We start from the raw sequence: 18,928 nt of genomic DNA on the forward strand, positions 1-18,928 counted from the left end.
AATTAAATACAAAATAAATTAAAATATAATATAATAAAAAATTAATAAAATATAATTTATAATATATAAGTCAAAATTAATAATTATTTGATATTTTTAAATTTGTTTTGTAATATTTTATACAACTAAAATTATCAATTTATTATTTGAAATAAATTTTAAAATATTTTTTTAATATATATAATTATATAATCTGTTAAAAATTTATCTTTTATCTTATTTTAAAATCTTGTTTTATTATAATTTTATTGTATAAAAAGTCTATTTAATTATTACTGTTATCATAGACAGAGTCAAAATAAATTTTTTTTATAGTTGTTATTTTTTTACATTAACATTAATACAAACCTATATTTTTTTAATAACTTTTTAATTATTTATATATTTATACATTTTTTATTTTTTAATTTATTTATTAATTGCTACTAATATATTATAATACATATTATAATTTATACATATTAAATTACTAACATGTAAATTTTTTTTAGTGTATTAATATACTAAAATATATTTAATCTATAATATATAATAATAATAATAAACTAATAGTATTAATTTTTTTTTAAAGGCGGCACCTTAGGCCCCCGTAATTCCGCCAGTGTATGTATTCACAATCTTTGCATTCGATATTATTTACTTTCAAAATTATGAATAAACTAATTAATCGAATTACGTGACCAAATAAATATTCGGTTTTCACCTAAAACTCTTCAGTGTCTCTAAAATTAAAAAGTTTCATCGAACGCGATTATAAAATTTCATCTACTTATAAAATCAATAGTAATAATATTGATGTGAGTTGATTGTTATTCGAAAATGAAGATGCTATGCAAAGTCTCGGTTTTGCTCTTGTTCTTGGCCACACTGACTTGCTACTGCAACGCCTTGCCCCTCTCAACCCACAAGCGATGGATCATCGACGACGCAACGGGGAAGCGCGTGAAGTTCACGTGCGCCCATTGGGTTGCACATGCAAAGCCAATGGTGGCGGAGGGTTTGGACCAGTTACCCTTAAACGACATCGTTAAGCAGTTTCCTGAACGGGGATTCAACTGCGTTCGTCTCTCCTATGCCACTTACATGTTCACTCGCTACGCCAACGTCTCCATTGGCGAGACCTTGAGGAGTCTGGACATACCGGAGAGGGTGGCAGCGATAGAGAAGCACAACCCTTGGGTGCTGAACATGACGCACCTTCAGGCTTATGATGCTGTGGTTGATGCCTTGGATAAACAAGGGGTCATGATGCTCATTGATAACCATGTTAGCATGCCTAAATGGTGCTGTGATCGTCAAGATCAGAATGGCTTCTTCAATGACAGGCACTTTCAACCTCAGGAATGGCTTCAAGGTTTGGCTTTTGTAGCCCGCCATTTCAAGCCAAAACGCCATGTGAGTTGTCATATTCAGTGTGAACAACAACATTTATTTTCATGGATTAATTTTGCTAACAGATTATTCACGTTTGGAAGATAAAGTTATCTTATTTTATGTTCATTAATTATCTTTAAAAATAATAAGTATATAATTTTAAATGTTATATACATAAAATTATAATTAAATTAGTATTTTTACCTGTAATAATATTAAGGGAATATAAATTTTTTAAAACTACAATTCACTTTGTTTTGACAATATAGATTATGCATAGCACAAAAAATTTATAAAATCAAATTACTTTTACGAAAAGTTGTAGGTTGATAAAAGTCTTTAACTAAGAAGACCAAGGTATTTATAGATAGAAAATCAAATAATAAAATTTTTAGTTATTATTTTTTATGAAAAAGTCTAATTTTTATAATAATTAATTTTAACATTTGTTATCTAAAATTTAAAACAATTTAACATATATATTTTTATATTTAATTAGGTGTTTATTGTTAAGTCTGTTGCACAAATATAAATAATTAATTTTTATACTTGTTATTTAAAAATAATAATTTTTCTTTTTATGTATATAAAAATATAATTAGATATTAGCATAAAAAAATTATACTAATAGTTATAAAATTAACTCAAATTAATTTTTTTAAAATAATTAAATCTTGATTCTAACTTTTAATTATAACATTAGTATTCTCTCCAAATTATATGTAATAAATATCTTAAAGAAGAGAATGAAAATATAGATTAGAAAGATAAGTGGTAAAACTTAAAACTAAATAAAAAACTAAAAAATTATGTATATAATAGCAATAATAATAATATTTTTTATTTAAATTATATTATTTTGTTAATTTTATTTTCTCTAGAAGAGAAAGATAGAAAAAATAGAGAATGAGAGAAAAGAGAGAAAAAAATAAAGATGAAGAATGAGAGTGAGAGCGAGAGTTTGTTAATTTTGGAAAAAAAATTATTTTAATTGTAAAAAAATATCGAATGACATATTTTGATTTGCCAAATTACTAATATAAAATATAAATTATATACAGAGTAAAAATAGTATAGAGAAATAGAAAAATAGAGAGAGGTAGATGGGAGAATTTAAAAAGAGAGTTTATTAATTTAAAAAAAAAATATTTTTTCTGTCTCAATTTTAATAAGGGAGTGTCATATAACACATTTGAGTAATAAATTAGATAGTAATATATGATACATAATATAGGTATATTTCAATTTTAATTTTAATTAATTAAAGAATGTTATGTTACATATTTTGATTGTCAAAAGAGTAATTAGTCATTGATAATGATATATAAAATAGATAGAGTGGTTGAAGGAATGAGATAAATAGAGAAAGGAAGAGGGAGGAGAGGAGAACTCTCTTTAATGTTGGAGGAAAAGATTTGATTTCAATTGCAATGAGGAAGTGACATGTGACATATTTTGATTGTAAAATTAGTAAGGAGAAGGGAAGAATTCTTTAATTTTGGAGGAAAATATTTGATTTCAATTGCAACGAGAGAATGGTATGTGACACATTTTGATTGTAAAATTAGTAAGGAGGAGAGGATAATTTCTTAATTTTGGAGAGAAAAATTTGATTCTAATTACAATGAAAGAGTGATATGTGACATATTTTATTGTAAAAATTAGAGATATATAATAGATAATAAATTATTGTCTTTTTAACATTATTGTTAATATATATATTATGTTAATGACATTTTGAAATAACGGAATGTTACATGGGCAATGTATTAATAAGAAGTGAAAGAAAAATTGTGTTTTTCATATCATAAAATATTCAAAAGTAGATTATTTTATACTTTTAAGTTTTAATTTTTAAATTTTTTTAGTTCATTAACAGAATCATATTTATATGATATAATTCAGTTGTTATATATTATCACATTACATATATATAAGGTATCGTGATGTGCAATAGTATCTCAGATTCATACATAGTGCACACAAATTCAACGAACTCTATTCACTTTATAAATATAATACTCAAAACTTTATATTATAAAATTTTATTTGAATCTTTTTTCCAAACCACGCAGATATAGGTATGTCAAAGATCACACTCCTTGAACTAGCTAATCGTTTTTTACTCAAGTATCTTTTTCTTAATTTTGTTGCATTAGGTTGTGGCTATGGACTTGAGAAATGAGCTTAGAGGTTCACGTGAAAGTTCAAAGGATTGGTATAAGTACGTGAGGCAAGGAGCGAGAACCATTCACCAACACAACCCTAATCTCTTAGTTGTTATCTCAGGCTTAGACTTCGACAAAGACTTCACGTTCTTGAAGAACAAGCCCCTTGACCTAAACTTCACCAAGAAGATAGTTTACGAGGCGCACTTGTACTCTTTTACCGGCGACACAGGCAGTTGGAGCCTACAACCGGTGAATCGGGTTTGCGCCTCTGTCCTGGAGTCGGTGCAAAATCTATGGGGATTTTTGATAGGCGGAAGCAACCCAGCACCAATGTTTGTGAGCGAATTCGGTTATGACATGACGGGTGAAAATGATGCGGACAACAAATACATCGTGTGCTTCAAGTCTTACCTTGCAGCGATGGACATGGATTGGAGCTTGTGGTCTTTTGGAGGAAGCTATTATTATCGACAAGGGAATGTTGGTGCTGATGAGAGCTATGCTGTTTTGACCCATGATTGGACACGTTATAGAGACCCTAAATTCCCACACAAGTTTCAACTTCTTCAATCTCTACTCCAAGGTACATACCCTAATCATCTACTTCATCTAATCATCTAATCCAGAAGTGTAGTGCTAATTAATGTGATATTGAAAGTATAATACCCACGCTATATTGGCCCTAGGATCACTCACTCATATAAACGACGCTATTATATTTTTCATCTCTCAAACTCACTAACACTCATAAAACAAAGGAGAGAATTTTCACAAATATACCCATTTCATTATGAACACACATACAATACACAAGGCATATGTGCTTTTATATAGGCAATGCTTCCTACTAAAATAATAATTTATGAATCACAAATCAATTTTGTAATGACTACCATTTTATGACTTGGCTTCATGAATCTTTTTTCAACTTGCATTTATGTAGCTTCTATAATCTTCTAATTTCAATTCAATTTGATTTTGAATTCTTCAATGTTGTAGAATGTTGTAGTTATACTACTCTCTTGAATGTTCTTCAAAAATCTTCAAGCTTCCAACATTAGCTTCTAGCAATATCCAGCCATTTGATGATTATTGTATTCAACTCAAACTTTGCTTCTTCAATTCTTTAACCATGCTTCATGAAAATTCTAATCTATGCAAGTTGATAGATTGCACAAGAAGTTTGTAGAATCTTGGTGATGAACCATGAACTTGTAACCACTTTGAATTCAAATTGAATTTTGCCTTTGACTTTTCTAAACTTTTGTTACTTGCATACCTCTTGATTTAATTTTCTAACATTGCCTCCCTTAAATCAAGCTTGTAGAGTTTATCATTCCAAGCATCTTCTTCAACTTGTAAAATAATTCGGTCTTCAATGGTTTTGTAAATATATCTGCAACTTGTTCTTCAGTTGGACAGTACTCGATCACAACTTCTTTTTCATTCACCAACTCTATGATTTTATGAATCCGAATATCAATATGCTTCGATCTTCCATGGAATACTGGATTTTTGCAAAGTGCAATAGCTGACTTGTTATCGCAAAATATTGTTGTTGGAGTATTTTGTTTCTCGTTCAATTCCTCAAGAATTCTTCTTAGCCAAACTGCTTGTGTTGCACAACTTGCTGCTGCTATATATTCTGCTTCTGCTGTAGATAGTGCTACTACTGGTTGTTTCTTTGACGACCATGAAATTGCACCAGAACTAAGATGAAATACAAACCCTGAAGTACTTTTTCTTGTTTCTATATCTCCGGCCCAATCACTATCAATGTAGCCAACAAGGTTTACTTCATTAGTATTCTCATAATAAATTCCATCATTTAAAGTACCTTTGATATATCGAAGAATTCTTTTTGCCGCTTGTAAATGGTTGGTACAAGGCTCCTCCATAAATCTGCTAAGCAAACCAACTCCAAACACAATATCTGGTCTAGTCGCAGTTAAGTACCTTAGACTTCCAATCAAGCTTTTGTAATATGTAGGATTCACTGTTCTTCCTTAATCTTCTCTCAGCAACTTGAACTTCTCTTCGACTGGAGTAGAAACTGGCTTTGAATGCTCCATCTGAAATTTCTTCAAAATATCATTTGCATATTTCTTCTGAGAAATGAAAATTCCATCATCTCTTTGAACCACTTCAATGCCAAGAAAGTAAGACATCATGTCCATATCCGTCATTTCAAAGTGCTTTATCATAGCCTCCCTGAATTCTGTAATTATCTTCAAATTGTTCCCAGTAAAGATCAAATCATCAACATAAAGACACACGATCAAGATATCTCTAGGTTCAACGAACTTGATATAAAGAGTATGCTCGAACGGACATCTTCTAAAACCATTCTCAATGAAATAAGAATCAATCTTCTTGTACCATACTCTTGGTGCTTGCTTTAACCCGTACAAAGCTTTCTTCAATTTATAAACTTTATTTTCTTTTCCAAGAACTTCATATCCTGTAGGTTGCTCAACATACACTTCTTCTTCTAAAGTGCCATTTAGAAATGCAGACTTAACATCCATTTGATGTATCTTCCACTTATTTTGAGCCGAGAATGAAATAATCATACGAATAGTGTCTAATCTAGTAACAGGAGCAAATATTTCAAAGTAATCGATACCTGGTTTTTGTTTGTATCCATTTGCAACTAATCTTGCTTTGAAACGATCAACTTCACCATTGGGTTTGTACTTAGTCTTGTAAACCCCACTTTACTCCAATCGGCTTCTTATTTGCTGGTAAATCTGTCAGCTCCCATGTGTCATTTTTCTCAATGGCATGAATCTCCTCATCCATTGCTTTCTTCCAATTGTTATCTTTAAAGGCTTCTTCAAAGTTCAACGGCTCACAATCTGAAAATAGAGCAAAATTTATGATTTCTTCATCAGTCGGATCGTTGTCATTGCCAACTTCATAATCTGCTAATCTAGCAGGTAGTCTCTGCTCTCTTTGAGGTCTTCTAGATGATTCAGGTTGTTCGGTTGCATCTGGTTGTCTTTCTTCTTCATCATCACATGTATTTGAAATTACAATCGGATGTTTTTCTGTCTTTGTGTCCCAGTTCCACATGTCTTTCTCGTCGAACGTCACATCTCTGCTGATGATTACTTTCTTTGTTTCTGGATTGTACAACTTGTATGCTTTTGAGTCTGTGCTATAGCCAATAAAGATACACTTCTTGCCTTTGTCATCTAACTTCTTCCTTAATTGATCTGGTACGTGGGCATAAGCAATACACCCAAAGACTCTGAAATGATGAATGGAAGGCCGCTTTCCACTCCAAGCTTCCTCTGGAGTTTTATCACGAACATTTTTTGTTGGACACCTGTTTAAAATATGAACTGCTGTTGCGACTGCTTCTGCCCAAAACTCTTTAGGCATTTGTTTTGACTTGAGCATGCATCTGACCATCTCCATGATGGTTCTGTTCTTTCTTTCAGCAACTCCATTTTGTTGAGGAGTGTATCTAGTTGTTAGTTGGTGTTGAATTCCGTGTTGCTTAAAGTATTCTGAACACGCAAGATATTCTGTTCCTCTGTCTGTTTTGAGAATTTTGATTTTACAGCCACTTTGTTTTTTGACAAACGCCTTGAATGTCTTAAAGACATCACATGCTTCTGATTTTTGCTTCAGAAAGTATACCCATGTATATCTACTAAAATCATCAATAAAAGTGATAAAGTACCTGCTACCACCATTACTTGGAACTTCTACAGAACAAAGATCTGAATGCACAATTTCAAGTAATCTTCTAGCTCTCCAAGACTTTCCTGTAGGGAATGGATCTCTGTGCTTCTTTCCCAGTTGACAAATCTCACAAACACAATTGGGAATATGAATCCGTGGTAGACCAGAAACAAGTCCTTTTCTTGACAGGTAGTTTAGGCCAGAAAAATGAAAGTGGCCAAACCGCATATGCCACAACCAGTTATCATCAAGTATCACAGAACTCATGCAAGAGGGATTAACATGTTGAATTTTTAACGGAAACATTCTGTTTGAAGTCATCTTTGCTTTATCAATGAACCTTCCATTGTTGTCAAATACAGTACAATATCCACGATAAGTTATCATCTTATATCCCTTCTTAGATAATTGCCCCATACTCAGTAAATTGTAATAAAGTTCAGGAGCATAGAAAACATCAGAAATATAACTCAGAGAACCATCTTTCAATCTAATTGGTATGTGCCCTTTTCCTTCAATAGGGATCTTTGTACTATTACCAAACTTCAATAATAGTTTAACTGAATCATCTAATGAAGAAAATAATTCCTTTCTACCAGACATATGATTACTGCAAGCATTATCCAAGTACCATATATTTTCATCTTCAGCACATGAATTACTTGTAAAAATAAAGTCTGAGTACCCGGATTATCATCAGTATTTTGATGCTGATTTTCTGCAACGTGTGCTTGATTGTTATTCACCATTTTGAATATGCAATCTGCTGCTTTGTGTCCATACTTTTCACAATGAAAGCAGTTGAAATTGGTTCTTTCTTGATGAAAATTTTCTCGACCTCTTCCTCGGTTGACAGGCCTGAAATTCGTTCCACCTCTTCCTTGATTAGGTGGTGTAAAATTATTGTAACTTCCTTGGTTGTAATTGCCACGACCTCTACCTCTGAAACTTCCTCTACCTCTACTTTGAAAATTAAAACCACGACCTCGTCCTTCTTGTGTACGGTTTGATTCTGCAACATTGTTGAAATTCACTCGGCTTTTCAGGGCTTCCTCAGTTGATTTTTCTGACTTCTCCAATATTCTGTTAATGTGGCTTTCCATAGTTCCTTGCAACTCTGCAATCGTCATAGTATCCATATCGTGGGACTCTAGTATCGTAGTCACCACATGGTCATACTTCATCGGCATGGTGCGAAGAATTTTCTCCACTACTTTGCTATCGGGCATATCTTCTCCATAGACTCTCATCTTATTGACAAGATCTGTAACACGAGTAAAATATTGCTCAACAGTTTCTGAGCTAGACATCTCGTACCTTTTATATTCTCTTCTTAAAGACTGTAGCTTTGCTTTCTGAGCTTTATCTATGCCTTTGTATGACAGCTTCAACGTGTTCCATGCTTCCTTTGCACTTTTGGCATTTGCTATTTTGCCAAACACCGTATAATCTACTCCTTGATGAATTTGAGATAGCGCCAATTGATCTCTCCTCTGTTGGGCAGCATCTGCTCCTTCTTGCAAACCCGGTTCAATGAAATTCCACAGGTTCTGGGCATTCAAATGGGTAGACATCAAAGTCTCCCAATAACTATAATCGAGTTTCCCATCTAATTTGGGACCGGACCACACAATATTGAAAGTGTTTGCCATACCGACTCTATGAATCAACAACTATGTGAGAACTCTCCCACACCTCGCAAACTCTCACACACCAGGCGCTGGATTAACCAGCTCTGATACCAAATGAAAGTATAATACCCACGCTATATTGGCCCTAGGATCACTCACTCATATAAACGACGCTATCATATTTTTCATCTCTCAAACTCACTAACACTCATAAAACAAGGGAGAGAATTTTCACAAACATACCCATTTCATTATGAACACACATACAATACACAAGGCATATGTGCCTTTATATAGGCAATGCTTCCTACTCAAATAATAATTTATGAATCACAAATCAATTTTGTAATGACTACCATTTTATGACTTGGCTTCATGAATCTTCTTTCAACTTGCATTTATGTAGCTTCTATAATCTTCTAATTTCAATTCAATTTGATTTTGAATTCTTCAATGTTGTAGAATGTTGTAGTTATACTACTCTCTTGAATGTTCTTAAAAAATCTTCAAGCTTCCAACATTAGCTTCTAACAATATCTAGCCATTTGATGATTATTGTATTCAACTCAAACTTTGCTTCTTCAATTCTTTAACCATGCTTCATGAAAATTCTAATCTATGCAAGTTGATAGATTGCACAAGAAGTTTGTAGAATCTTTGTGATGAACCATGAACTTGTAACCACTTTGAATTCAAATTGAATTTTGCCTTTGACTTTTCTAAACTTTTGTTACTTGCATACCTCTTGATTTAATTTTCTAACAGATATTCCGATGCAGATCCAACTTCTAACCTTTCAAAGTCCCAGATCCTGTTCCATCCTTTGAGCGGTAACTGCACGCACGTGAGCAGCAAGAAGGAACTTGAATTTGGTGACTGCAAGAACCATGTTCGGTGGAGTTTCGAAGGAGATAATAATGGAGCCCCAATCAGAATGATGGACTCTCCTCTGTGTCTGAAGGCAACTGGTGAAGGCCTTCCTCCAACACTCTCAAAGGATTGCTTGTCACCACAGAGTTCTTGGAGATTTGTTTCGGTGACGGGTCTTCATTTGGCCACCAAAAATAAGAATGGGGAACTTTTGTGCTTGGACACTGATTCTCATTCTTCTAAGTTAGTCACCGAAAAATGCATCTGCATTGATGACGATGATTCTGCTTGTTTGGATAATCCCCAAAACCAGTGGTTCCAGCTTCTTACAACCAACGTCTAGTTAAATTAAATACTTTGGGATTAGCATTAGTTCTTATTGTTAATGGCACCTATGCCATATTAGCATAATCGTAATAATAAATCTATCTATTCTCTTTCTCTATATCTCGATTTCTTAGATTAATATGAGACGTATTCAAACCAAGTGGATGATCTCGAACTAAACTGATTTAATAAGACGGGTCATGAACTCCTTTGTCATCGTATTATATCCATGACTTCTTTAGATCTTGGAATATCATCGTATTATATCCATGACTACTTGACCAGGCCAAAATATGAGTTCTCCTACTCATTCTAAAGATCAAAACTCAACAATTTTTTTTAAGATGAATATTCTGTTTTTATACCAAATTAATAACTAAAAACTATTAAATAATTTGATATATTTAATTAAATTTTTATCAAATAATTTTTAATTATCAATTTTATGTTAAGATATGAGTAGGTGATTTTTCACTTTTTCTAATGACATGATATCCAATTAGTTTTTGTCGCATCCAAATTGGACATTATACAACTCCTGAACTCCATAAAAACACACAACATTGGGCCTATCAACCATCCACCGCATGTGGTATAAGTGACGCAAACAACACATTAGTCGGCCTTAAGTTTCACGCCATAATATTGGGCTTTAATTTTACGCAACCCTCGATATCCAGTTTAAAGACGACGCTGTTTGGACTTAAATTTACGCTAACAACAATGTATATAATGGACTCACATTGGTCTCACAGTATCAGTTGGAAGCTATTCTGCTATGATCCATTGAATCACTCCAACAGCTAAGACAATATTCAATTCTAATTACATGAAATGGAATAGTCCTTTTTGTGTCTCTATTTTCAACTTCCAGCATTCCTGCTCCGTAAGCAAAGCGATGGCGGGAATAAGTTGTTATTTTTGGTACATATAGATATAGATATGGATATGAATATACTCATTTGACTTCTCTCTGTTCTTCTTAGCTTGTCAACAAACAACAATCATTAATAGAACTTACCTTTGTTGACTACTAAATCAAACAATTGAATCCAAAACAACTACCATAGTCAAAATAAAATCAACCCACCTAAAAATACACGTGATCCATAGGGCGACAAAAATAATCACACGGTTACTATTATCTCAAATCAAGTTGCCAGGTGGCAAAAGCTAAGCCGCTGATAATGTAGCAAATTTTGGGCCCCACAGAATTATTACCCGCCAACTTAAAAGATTCTTGTGTGCACACTCAGACTCAACAAAACAAACTTTTCTATCTTATCTTCTTCTGTTTATTTTGTTTTCTCTCCCTCTTTCTCTCTCTCTCTCTCTTGCACTTTTTCAAACCCCTGCGTTTGCAAAACCCAAAAGGGTGGTGCCTTAAAAAACCGAACTTTCTTTACGTTTTGTGGGTAGGGAAAGTTCGGTGCAAACAATTACAATGGGGGAACAACAGGAGAAGCAAGAGAGGGCGGTGCTTATGGTGGAGGACGAAGAAAAGGACGGGTTGTTGGAGGGAATGGCGGTTTTGGACTTCGACATGCTGTGCTCCTCTGTGGCGTTGAGAACCTCGCATCGGAATTGGGGGAAGCTTGGGAGGGTTGTTGGGAATGATGATGATGATGAAGAACAAAATGGTGGAGAGTTTGGCGGGGTTTTGAGGATGTGGGAAGGTGAACTCCTTGATTGTTTCGATGATCGTCGCATTCTTCTTGAATCCACATGGTAGGTAATTTTATCACAAAAGTTGCAAATTGTGTACATCAACGTACAGCTTTATTATTAACTTGTACCAGGATTTTTGTAACTATTGTTCTATGTTTGATTATTGTGTGTTCTTTTTTCTTTCATGTATAATGTTAAAGAAGGTAAGGTTCATCATGTTGAGGGAAATTTATCGTTTTTCTTTTAATTGTTTATTTCTGTATAGATAAGGTATATATAGAGTACTCAGTTTGAAGATTCTCATGCTGTATTATGTCATGTCTGAAATGTTTAGAATATTTGGTGTTGCAGCTGTCCTTGCTACCGATTTGGGAAGAACATGAAGAGAGCTGGTTTTGGTTCTTGCTACATTCAGGTATGCTTAAGTTTGAACTTTGGGAATGATTCAATTTCAATGTTAGAATTGGCAGTTTTTGTTCATATTAAGTAGGTCTCTGAAATTATTGGAACTTCCCTGTCTAATTTTGCAGGCAGCAATGTATTTCCTGCTTGCCATTGGTGCCTTCCTTAATTTCATTGCCTTTGCTGTCACGAAACGGCACTGCTTTCTCTATCTGGCAGTTGCCTTCATCTTCTCTGTAGGATTGTATTTAGGATTCTTCCGGTCACGTATAAGACATAAGTTCAACATCAAGGTGACCCTTTTCTCCATTTATTTTATTTATCACCCTTGCAATTTTTATGCCTTGAGAGGTTTTGGTCTTCCTTTTTTTTCTTTCTTAAGAATGACAATTATTATTGGATTCAATTATATTTAAAGGTGAAATTATTAGTAGTGTATCTAGAAACCCATTGTTTGGATAAAGATGGAACCTTGTTATAACAAGCTGGCATCATTGATTGATAATTTGTAATCCATAAAACAGACAAAATTATGCTGTGGTGGTGACCTGCTAGTATTCCATCATATCTCATAAATAAAATATACACAATTATGTTCTGGCCTTTATCTTTTCTCCTTTTTTTCCTCTTTAATTGGTATAATTAATTTGAACTCAATCATGGAGGATTATAACAGGCAACAGCAAATTTTATAGACATATTTTTGCATACATGAAGGTTTATTTTAAAAAAGGTTTGTTGACACATAATTTTGAGTCGTGTGATTTCCTCATATGAGAACAAAAAAGCAAGACTATACATTACTTATTCATTTACTTTTATTCGTTGTTGTGTCTTGTGCGATATAATTTGACTAACTAATGCGTTTCTTGTACTGAAACCTTCTGCAGGGTAGTGATAGTTCCTTGGATGATTGCGTCTACCATTTTGCTTGTCCTTGCTGTACATTAAGTCAGGTCATTTTCAAAATTTTATCTCATTTCAATTTGGTTTTCCTGATATATTTTGTTGTGATATGGGAAAGAAACTATGGAATATGGACTATATTTGCACCCGATTAAGAGAAATGCTCGGTTTGCATCGTATACTAGGTCAACTCACACCTCCACCACCATTGAATTGACTGTATCGTAATAGGATCGTGAGTTGTTCCTTTGTATGATCCAAAAAGAGTACACTTGTGGTTACTTATATTTAAAATCAGTAATGATCATAACTTATATGGTTCTAACTTAAGATGCGTAATTGGTATCAATCTTAATATTGAATATTGGTATCGTTTGTAATATGATGCAGGAGTCTAGAACCTTGGAGATGAACAATGTTCAGGATGGAACTTGGCATGGTCGTGGTGACACAATATGCATCGATGGCTTTGGTGGAAAGGGCAAGTTAAACCCTCCTCCTCTTATTACAGTCGAGTCTATCAATGATAAAGGTAGCATGGAAAAGAACACAAATTTACACAATCCAGCTTGAATTCAAGTGCACGTGGGGAATATTTGAAACAATGGTTCTTCACCTGAACTGAATCCTTATGTCTGCATGACATATTTCATTACGAGTTTCTCACGGATGTTCTCGCTCGAGCAAAGAAATACAGCGCAGATTCCATCGGTCCTTGAAAGTTTGTACTCAGGACTCAGTGGTAAGGAGGCATAGAGAAAGAATTTCTGTGTGTTCTATGTGATTGTTTAAATTGGTTTCAGATAGAGATCAATGTTCTGTTCCAATTTGTCTCAGCAGGGTGAGCTGTTAAATTTGCACTTCTACTCTACATACAGCTTCTGTGTTTCGTTCTCAACAAACAGATTTTAGTTTTACCAACCCTTTGTAATATAGTTTGTCTTTGTGAGTTATGAGTGGTGTTGTATATCTGTTCTACATCATTGTTGTATATATATTCAACGGATTAAGTATTTTTAATGTTAAACTTGTACATAGCCTGAAGAGCTTAGTTCCTCTGGTTAAGTTTTTTGTGTCGAGTTTGCTATACTAGTGAATTGTTATCAATCCAAGGTGTTGTACATTTCAGTTTGTGCTATATATCTTAGTCTTCTTTGTAGGAATAATGACCAAAATCAAGTTCAAGGATAAAAACATTCAGCTGTTTTTGTAATTCCTAGCACAACAACGCCCCCACAGATTTAATGAGAGATCAGCAAAATGGCTTTAAGTTTGTCCAACACCGAATGCTTTCATTGAGAGTCGAACTCAAGACCTCCCGCTTACTAAACGGGTGCTCTAACCAACTGAGCTATGAAAGCTTTTTTGGTATCATTTGAAACAGTTAAAAATAAAAACAAAATATTTATTGTTCTACTTTGGTATTTTTGATTAGATATACCAAACCATTTGCAGTGTTCAAGTAACAATTTACTTACTAGATAAAATCTTCAAATGATTCATTTCTAATATTTTATCTTTTCATATGGTTTCTACCGATGTATAAATATGCATCCATTCCAAAAGAAAATGACTCAATTGACCTCAAAAAGCCCAAGAGAGTAGCTGTGTTTTATTATTTTATCATTGATTTGAGCTGAAAAAGAATAATAATAAGAGATATTAGAGTATAATTAGGATCAATTAGCATTATTTAACATATCCAAATATTTATTATAAGATATTACGTCTTTATTATTTCAATTCTCTTAGCACTTGTAAATATTTTTCTATATTGTATCATTTTACACAACTTGAATATTCAGAAATCTTTTTTCTATTGCTCTCTCTTTTTTAACATGGTATCAGAGTCATGGTATCTTCTTTGAAAAGGATAAGTTAATTTTCTTCAGGTGAAATCATCGTATGTTTTATACTTTAATTTTCTTCCGGTGAAATCATCATATGTTTTATACTTTTCTTTCGTGCTATTTTTTTCTTTCTTTTTGGTCAATGCTTTGATGCTTTTCTGACCTCACCAATTATCTCATCCACTACTTACTTACTTATTCTCATAGAGAAACCATATGTTTTTCGTTACCTTATGATAGTTTGTCATCTCTTCACACTTTATCACTTTTCAGCAGTTTTTTTACCGTTCGCCATCTTTTCAGCAGTTTTTCGGCAGTTGGCCATTCTTGCGACAGTTCTGTCTACGTTCTCTTTAGGCAATTCCGTCTGCATTCCCTGTTTGCGCTTCCTTCCAACAGTTATGTCTGTGTTTTCTTGTGACAGTTTCGTCTGCGCTTCCTTCCGGGCTTCCGGCAGTTCCGTGTGTGCTTCCTTCCAACAGTTCTGTTTACGCTTTCTTTAGGCAGTTTCGTCTGCATCCGTTCTATCAGTTTATGTATTTTTTATTTAGTTATTTCAAATAAGTTTCAAACTCAAGTTGCCACTTGAGTTTGAGGGGAGAATGCTAGAGTATAATTAGGATCAATTAGCATTACTTAACATATCTGAATATTTATTATAGGATATTACGTTTTTATTATTTTAATTCTCTTAACACCTATAAATACTCTTTTGCACAACTTAAATATTCAAAAACCTTTTTTTTATTGCTCCCTCTCTCCTTTCCAACAAGAGAAATAAGAAAAAGAAATTATTATTCAATAATGCTTCAGCCTTCAGGGGCATTGAAAATAGACATGAATGCATTATGTGTGACTTCTTTGCAAGAAAAAAGGTGGGTTCATAATTTTGGTCTGAATGGAGCATTTTGAGTTAAGGCTATGTCTCCATGATTGAATAATAATTTCGTTCTGTCCTCATCAAATGTTGCTCGAATTTGAAGCAATTGAACAACATATCATAAGAATACACAATCAGCGTATTAGTATTTAGTACAATCGCAAAAAGTAATCAATAAATTACTTGAAAGGATGATTGAAGTTAAATAATATGATCTTCTAGATTCTCACAAGATATAATTGAAGCTCTAAGTAATAATTGATGGTTTGAGCTTTAAACTGTGACTTTCATTTCCTTCCATTGTTTCATTAAAAATAGTTTTAGTTTAGTGCAAACAGCATTACAGCATGATTTGGTAATTAACTATTAAATATATTCTTTCCGCTACGTATCTTTGTGGCTTTTTATTATGTGGTGCATGAAATGTGGTGAGATGATGAGTTGATGACTTGCAAAGCAGACAGGCATATCCCTTAGCCAACACTTCCCATTTGTGTTTTCATAAAATTTGTTGTTTTTTAATAACAAAATACAAACGTCGTTCCTTTACACAAGTTGAGATTAGGTCAAAAGATTCCCAAGCTTTTGTTGCTTTCGGAAATAGAGTACGAGACAAATACCCATAATTGATGAGAGATGGTTGAAGAGACTAGAGCGATATGTTTGGATAATGGGATAGCAAAAAGAAATATAAAAGAGAATATTTAAAGAAGGAGAAAAAAAACAAGTCTTAATATTTTTTTTTTCAATTCAAATGTTTATGGGCATCTCCTCCCTAATCCATATTGACAAGAAAATTCAATTCCTTCACAAATAGTTAAATTTATCTTCCTGAACCAATATTCGCTTTAGAAATTGAACTGAAATTTGACTGAAGCGATAGTATATTTTCATCATCACAATGCTTTCACTTTAAATACTTCTAAAATGTGTAACAAAAAAAAAAACTGAAATTTCATTTTTCACATTGACAAGTTTTTTAACTGTTGTCACTGCAATAATATGATTTTGTTGGCTTTAATATACGAAAATAATACAGCAAAACAAATGTAGCTTAAAGCAATGCTCTATTAATCAACAGATTTGTCATTATTAATATATACAATTTGAGCAATAAAATCCCTTGCTCAAACAATTTTATGAAATATATATCACACTTGCTCAAACAATTTTATGAAATATATATCACACTTGGCTTTTTTGTGCGTTGAACAAATAAGTAGCAAAAATCTGAGAGTGCATACACACAAAGATTAAGCATCCATTTACATGACCAAAAGTAAAGTAGGTCATGCTAAAAAAAAAAGGTACATCATTCATTTAGGGAGTTGGTGACCCGACCCGACCCGCCACAAACTCCGAACCACCTCTCTGTGGTTCATCCCCACCTGTCATTACCATTGCTGGGTAACCGGAACCAGGCACTGCCTGATACACCTGCTGTTTCACACCGTCTTGAACCACAGCTGCTGTGGCAGATGCACTGTATGGATGGTGCATCGGGCTTACATGCCTCAGACCTGCGCCATATACTTGACCCGAACCCGGAACCAAATGATGGTACCCGACTGGAACCTGACCCGGAACCACTGCATGATACGGTTGTTGAACGTATGGATATGGAGCCTGCATATGAACCGGAAGAGTTCCCGGTTGAACCGGACCGGGAAAATAGTAAACCGGAACCGGTTGAACAGAATGGCCCGAATAGGAGGCATCCGCGGCGTAGTGCAGAACAGTGTTACCCGGATACGTGTTTGGTTGCGGTTGAGGTTGTGGAGCCGGTTCAGCTTCGATTTGAATCTCCTTGGACTCCACTTCAGGAGCCGGGTTCGCCGGTTTGGTTTTAACTGGTGGAAGGTTGGGGATAGATGGCACGCACGGCACTGATGATGTGGAGGAAAATTGAGACGCAACTGGGGCAGGAGAACCCGGATCCGAATATAGACCGGGTCGGTCCTTATGTCGTAATTCGCGGTTGCTTTGCGTTTCTTCGGAGTTGTCCAACCCGAAGAGGTAATCGGGAACCTCCGAGACCATGGAGGAAGCTTCGGAGCGGCCTCGCTCGAGGGCTGAGACGCCACCGTTGAGGGCATCGAGGAACCAGCTCTCGCGTTTAACGGAGCCGTTGAGGAGGGAGCTGATGCTGCCGGCTCGGGAGGTATCGTCGGCGACGGATGATTCCGGAAAGAGGAAAAGGCGAAGACGAGCGGATCGGGGATTTTGATTGTGTGCGACGCGGTCGTACTCGTCCATCATGTTCTCGACGTCTTCGTCGGTGGTGACAGAAATAAGCGCGTCAAGGTCCTCGTTGGGAAGCTGGTACTTGGCGGTTATGTTGGTCATACCTGCAGCGAATGAAATCACGAAAGTGAAGAAGAGAAGAGAAGAGAGAAAAAGGGAGAAAAGAGGAGTTGGAGAGTGACCTGATAGCTTGGAGAGCTTGAGGAGGAAGGCGGGGAAGGAGATGGAGCGGTTGACGGCAAGTATGCGGGTGTCACCGCCGACGTAGCGGAGCTGGTTGTCGTGAGGACGAGGGAGGATCTTGCCGCCGAAGCTGCACATGAAGCGGACGCGTTGAGGGGCATCGTGGAAGTTGTCGGAGCGAGGGGAGGAGGCGACGGAGTCAGTGTCGAAGTCGCAGGTGGGATGGAGTGGGTGTGACGTCATTGTGATATCCGGCGTTGAGAGTGAGTGAAGTCAGACACGTAGGTTCCCTTCTGTCATTCCTTTACGCACCTTGCATGTTCTACCACTATATATACAAAGCTCCCTCCTTCCCCCCCCCCCCCCCCCCCCCCCCCCCCCCCCCCCCCCCCCCCCCTCAACACTCTCAACTTTCAAGTAGGGGTGTTTGTTTCAGTTTTAAATTCAAAGTCCAAACAACTCCAAACCATTTATTCATTGTTTTTAACATTAAATAATTTTAATTCTACCATTAGATTAGATTAGATTATATTTTATCTTTAAAAATTATCCAAATTAGATTAAAATTTTTTATATCTAGCTACTTTTTAAAATCAATTTGATCCAGTTCAAATCAGATCGTGTCATGCATTATTGTCATCTTATTATTAAACTTAAGATTAAACTTATAATATATTTAATATTATTTATATATTATTTTAAGGTATTTGCATATTATTATTTAATTTC

General features: G+C 34.7%; 3 protein-coding genes and 1 non-coding gene across 4 annotated transcripts; 2 read left to right on the forward strand and 2 right to left on the reverse strand.

Moving 5' to 3' along the window:
* Nucleotides 1-819: 819 nt before the first annotated feature.
* LOC130966946 (glycosyl hydrolase 5 family protein-like) lies at nucleotides 820-10,290 on the forward strand. The gene is made up of 3 exons (XM_057891767.1): nucleotides 820-1,395; nucleotides 3,534-4,128; nucleotides 9,649-10,290. The coding sequence occupies exons 1-3, from the start codon at nucleotides 820-822 to the stop codon at nucleotides 10,080-10,082; spliced, it is 1,605 nt and encodes a 534-aa protein (XP_057747750.1). The 3' UTR covers nucleotides 10,083-10,290.
* A 1,053-nt stretch (nucleotides 10,291-11,343) lies between these two features.
* Nucleotides 11,344-14,141, forward strand: LOC130967692 (cell number regulator 7-like). Its single transcript, XM_057892668.1, has 5 exons — nucleotides 11,344-11,794; nucleotides 12,086-12,149; nucleotides 12,265-12,429; nucleotides 13,027-13,092; nucleotides 13,433-14,141. Exons 1-5 carry the CDS (start codon nucleotides 11,511-11,513, stop codon nucleotides 13,613-13,615), a joined length of 762 nt encoding a protein of 253 aa, XP_057748651.1. The 5' UTR covers nucleotides 11,344-11,510; the 3' UTR covers nucleotides 13,616-14,141.
* Nucleotides 14,142-14,329: 188 nt separating this feature from the next.
* On the reverse strand, nucleotides 14,330-14,403 carry TRNAT-AGU (transfer RNA threonine (anticodon AGU)). Its single transcript has one exon. It is a non-coding gene; the product is annotated as a tRNA-Thr (tRNA).
* A 2,531-nt stretch (nucleotides 14,404-16,934) lies between these two features.
* On the reverse strand, nucleotides 16,935-18,515 carry LOC130970754 (protein PAL OF QUIRKY-like). Its single transcript, XM_057896930.1, has 2 exons — nucleotides 18,199-18,515; nucleotides 16,935-18,120 (listed from the first exon to the last, which is right to left on the reverse strand). The coding sequence occupies exons 1-2, from the start codon at nucleotides 18,440-18,442 to the stop codon at nucleotides 17,093-17,095; spliced, it is 1,272 nt and encodes a 423-aa protein (XP_057752913.1). The 5' UTR covers nucleotides 18,443-18,515; the 3' UTR covers nucleotides 16,935-17,092.
* Between the last annotated feature and the right edge of the window lie 413 nt (nucleotides 18,516-18,928).

This window comes from Arachis stenosperma, chromosome 3, assembly GCF_014773155.1.
Source record: "Arachis stenosperma cultivar V10309 chromosome 3, arast.V10309.gnm1.PFL2, whole genome shotgun sequence".
NCBI classification, from domain to species: Eukaryota; Viridiplantae; Streptophyta; class Magnoliopsida; order Fabales; family Fabaceae; genus Arachis; species Arachis stenosperma.